Source organism: Charadrius vociferus, unplaced genomic scaffold (genome assembly GCF_000708025.1).
Source record: "Charadrius vociferus isolate BGI_N301 unplaced genomic scaffold, ASM70802v2 scaffold779, whole genome shotgun sequence".
NCBI lineage: Eukaryota > Metazoa > Chordata > Aves > Charadriiformes > Charadriidae > Charadrius > Charadrius vociferus.
Window position 1 is genome coordinate 14,869 of NW_009650166.1, and position 2,770 is coordinate 17,638.

At 52.6% G+C, this 2,770-nt stretch overlaps 1 protein-coding gene across 1 annotated transcript; it reads left to right on the forward strand.

The window, feature by feature from the left end:
• Nucleotides 1-1,025: 1,025 nt before the first annotated feature.
• Nucleotides 1,026-1,379, forward strand: LOC104292978 (feather keratin 1-like). The gene has a single exon (XM_009892411.1). The coding sequence runs from the start codon at nucleotides 1,026-1,028 to the stop codon at nucleotides 1,377-1,379; it is 354 nt and encodes a 117-aa protein (XP_009890713.1).
• Nucleotides 1,380-2,770: the final 1,391 nt, after the last annotated feature.

Here is a 2,770-nt window from a genome sequence, read left to right on the forward strand (position 1 = left end):
ATTGATTGGGGAACCCCAGAAACTGAAATGAGAGGGGAAGACTTTGCCAAAGAAACTAGTAAATGTCTCCAGGAAGGTGAAGATTTCACTAGGTGAAGGCATTAGAAATCAGAGGGTGCAGTCCACCTTCCTGGAGAGGCAATGATCAATGACTGGTGGCACAAGCAGGGACGCAGGCAGGGAGGGAGAAGGATGCAGCCCGTCCTTATTCGAAGGAGCCTTTGGGCACCCAGGGGAGGACTGCATTGGTGGGAAGACAAGTGCACCTTCCTGCATAGAGGGTTGAAAACAACCTCACCAGATTTCCCCAGACCCACGTCTCCATCTGCACGGACACCTCCAGAACTCAGGGGGACATACTCTGTGTGTACTGGAACCTGCCCTGGAAATCCTTGTGCCTCTCATCCCGATACTTCAAAAGAGCCGCTGCCATGGCCTAATGGACATGTCAGAAATGAGGAAATGAAACTGCAGTGTTGATGGAAACCAAAACTCAACCTGTGCCATTAGGTAGGATGTTTTGCTTTGGAGATGAGTGTGTTGGAAAATTACTGCCCGCGCACAGTGACTGTGGACCTGAGACAGAGCAGGAGCAGTATAAAAGTGGGCCATTCTCCTCACTTTCTCATCCACTCCTCTCACCTCTATCTCCGTGTGAATAAAGTGAGTCTGGAGCCCTTTCTTGCATTCCTCCTCCTACTCCGTTTTCCTCCTCCTCTTTTTCTTCCTCCCATTTTGGAATTTCTCAGCCCATACCTGCCTCTTTATCGTATGCTGGGTCTTGAGTTTGCTAGCCATGGGAGAGGGAAGAGAGCAGAAGCTGTGGCATGGATGGGCTTTGATGAAATGTCTCCTGAGCTATGGGCTAGGTGGAGACCGCCTTGGGCATGGTTGATCTTTGTAGGACTCTTTTGGGCTAAGGGATAGAGTCTCCCTCATTGCGGGGAGACAGGCTGCTCTTCAACCACCTTTCTCACATTTTTTCCCCCTTCCCTCTCTCCCAGGTGCACCTCCAGCCACCAGACATGTCCTGCTACAACCAGTGCCTGCCATGCCTGCCCTGCCAGCCCTGCGGCCCGACCCCGCTGGCCAACAGCTGCAATGAGCCCTGTGTCAGGCAGTGCCAGGACTCCACCGTCGTCATCCAGCCCTCCCCCGTGGTGGTGACCCTGCCCGGACCCATCCTCAGCTCCTTCCCACAGAGCACCGCCGTGGGATCCTCCACCTCCGCTGCCGTTGGCAGCATCCTCAGCTCTGAGGGAGTGCCCATCTCCTCCGGGGGCTTTGGCCTCTCTGGCTTTGGGAGCCGCTACTGCGGCAGTGTGGCCCCCCCCGCCTCCGCCAGCCGCTACTGCGGCAGGAGATGCCTCCCCTGCTAAAGCAGCTGACCATTGCCCTGGGGATGGTCCCCCAGGGATCCTCAAGGTGGTACCGGAGTGGGGATGGAGCATCGGGTTGTTGCTTTAAGAAGGGCTGAGCAACCCCAACACCCCTTGCAAAAGGACGGGGCCAGCCTGGGCTCTCGGAAAGCACAGCCCATGCCTGCCTTTCCCCTCTTCCACTCTCTGCTTTCCCTCTTGTGTCCTTGTTCTCTTGTGCTGCCCTGGGCTGTAAGGCCTACAAAGCCAGCCTAGGGAGAACCTGCTGGCCCTGCTCCCTCTCTGGGGCAGGCAGATGGACACCTGGCGTGATCTGGTGCTTTCTATCCTTGGACTTCCACTCAGATCGACCTCATTTCCCTCTTTTAAACCAATAAAGTTCTGCTGCATCCCAGTCCATGCGTTTTTCCTGTTCTCTTCTCTGTAGCATTCTCCCAAGGTTCCCAGGGAGATGGATGTTGCTAAAGGATGGTGCTGGGAGGGAGTTGTAGGGGAAGGTTTTGCTGTGAATTTTAACAAGGATTGCTTTGAATATCCTGGGTGATGCATTTTGTGACCTGCTGCTTTCGAAGTTTGCTACCAATCTGGGACTGGATGTAATGACCCGACACAGTTCAGTGACCATAGCTACTCCAGAAATTTTAGGTCTCCTGACAGGCCTTCTCTTCTCCATGTTCCACAAGCCCCGTGCCCTCAGTGTCCTGGTTTTGGCAGGGATGGGGTTAATCTCCCCAGGAGCCGTCAGGGGGCAGGTATTCCATACCAAGGGACCCATGCCCAGGCTATAAGAGGAGCTAGACAGGGCGAGGAGAGCAGTCGACACTTGAGGGTGGGCTGCGGCAGCGCAGGTCCGGTCGGTGCGCTTCCCGACGGTACTGTAATCGCATTTTCATCTTCCCTTTTGCTGTTCTGTTAAATTGCATTATTTTAACCCACGAGTTTTGCCCTGACGATTTCTTTTTTCCACAACTGTGGGAGTTGCCCAAGTGGCTTTGTGGTTCTTTGTTGCTGGCTGAGGCTAAACCACGACAGTCCTTTTTGGCGCCCAACGTGCGGCTCGAAGGGTTGCAATAAAAAATTTCTTGTATTCATTTCCCATATTGGTTATATAGTTACTGGTTACAATGTTGTTTCGTTTGTTTGCGTGGCTGTGCTTTGCAAATTCTTATATGCTCTATCTACTGCCCGTGATGCTGTTTGTTATCTCGGGGAGAGGGATCAGGGCTATAATTTTGCTGTCATGTGCAATTTCAGCTTATGATATAATAACATCACTATTGAAGTGGCTTTGTTGGGGTGTCTATGCACTATTGCTGTCTTGTCCATACCTTGGTTACCATCTTTGAGAAGTTATTAATAATATCACCCAATCTATGGGAGAAACAGGGGGA

Bases quoted from the DNA above. Each gene is read 5' to 3' on its own strand.
- LOC104292978 (XM_009892411.1), top strand. From the start codon at position 1,026: ATGTCCTGCTACAACCAGTGCCTGCCATGCCTGCCCTGCCAGCCCTGC.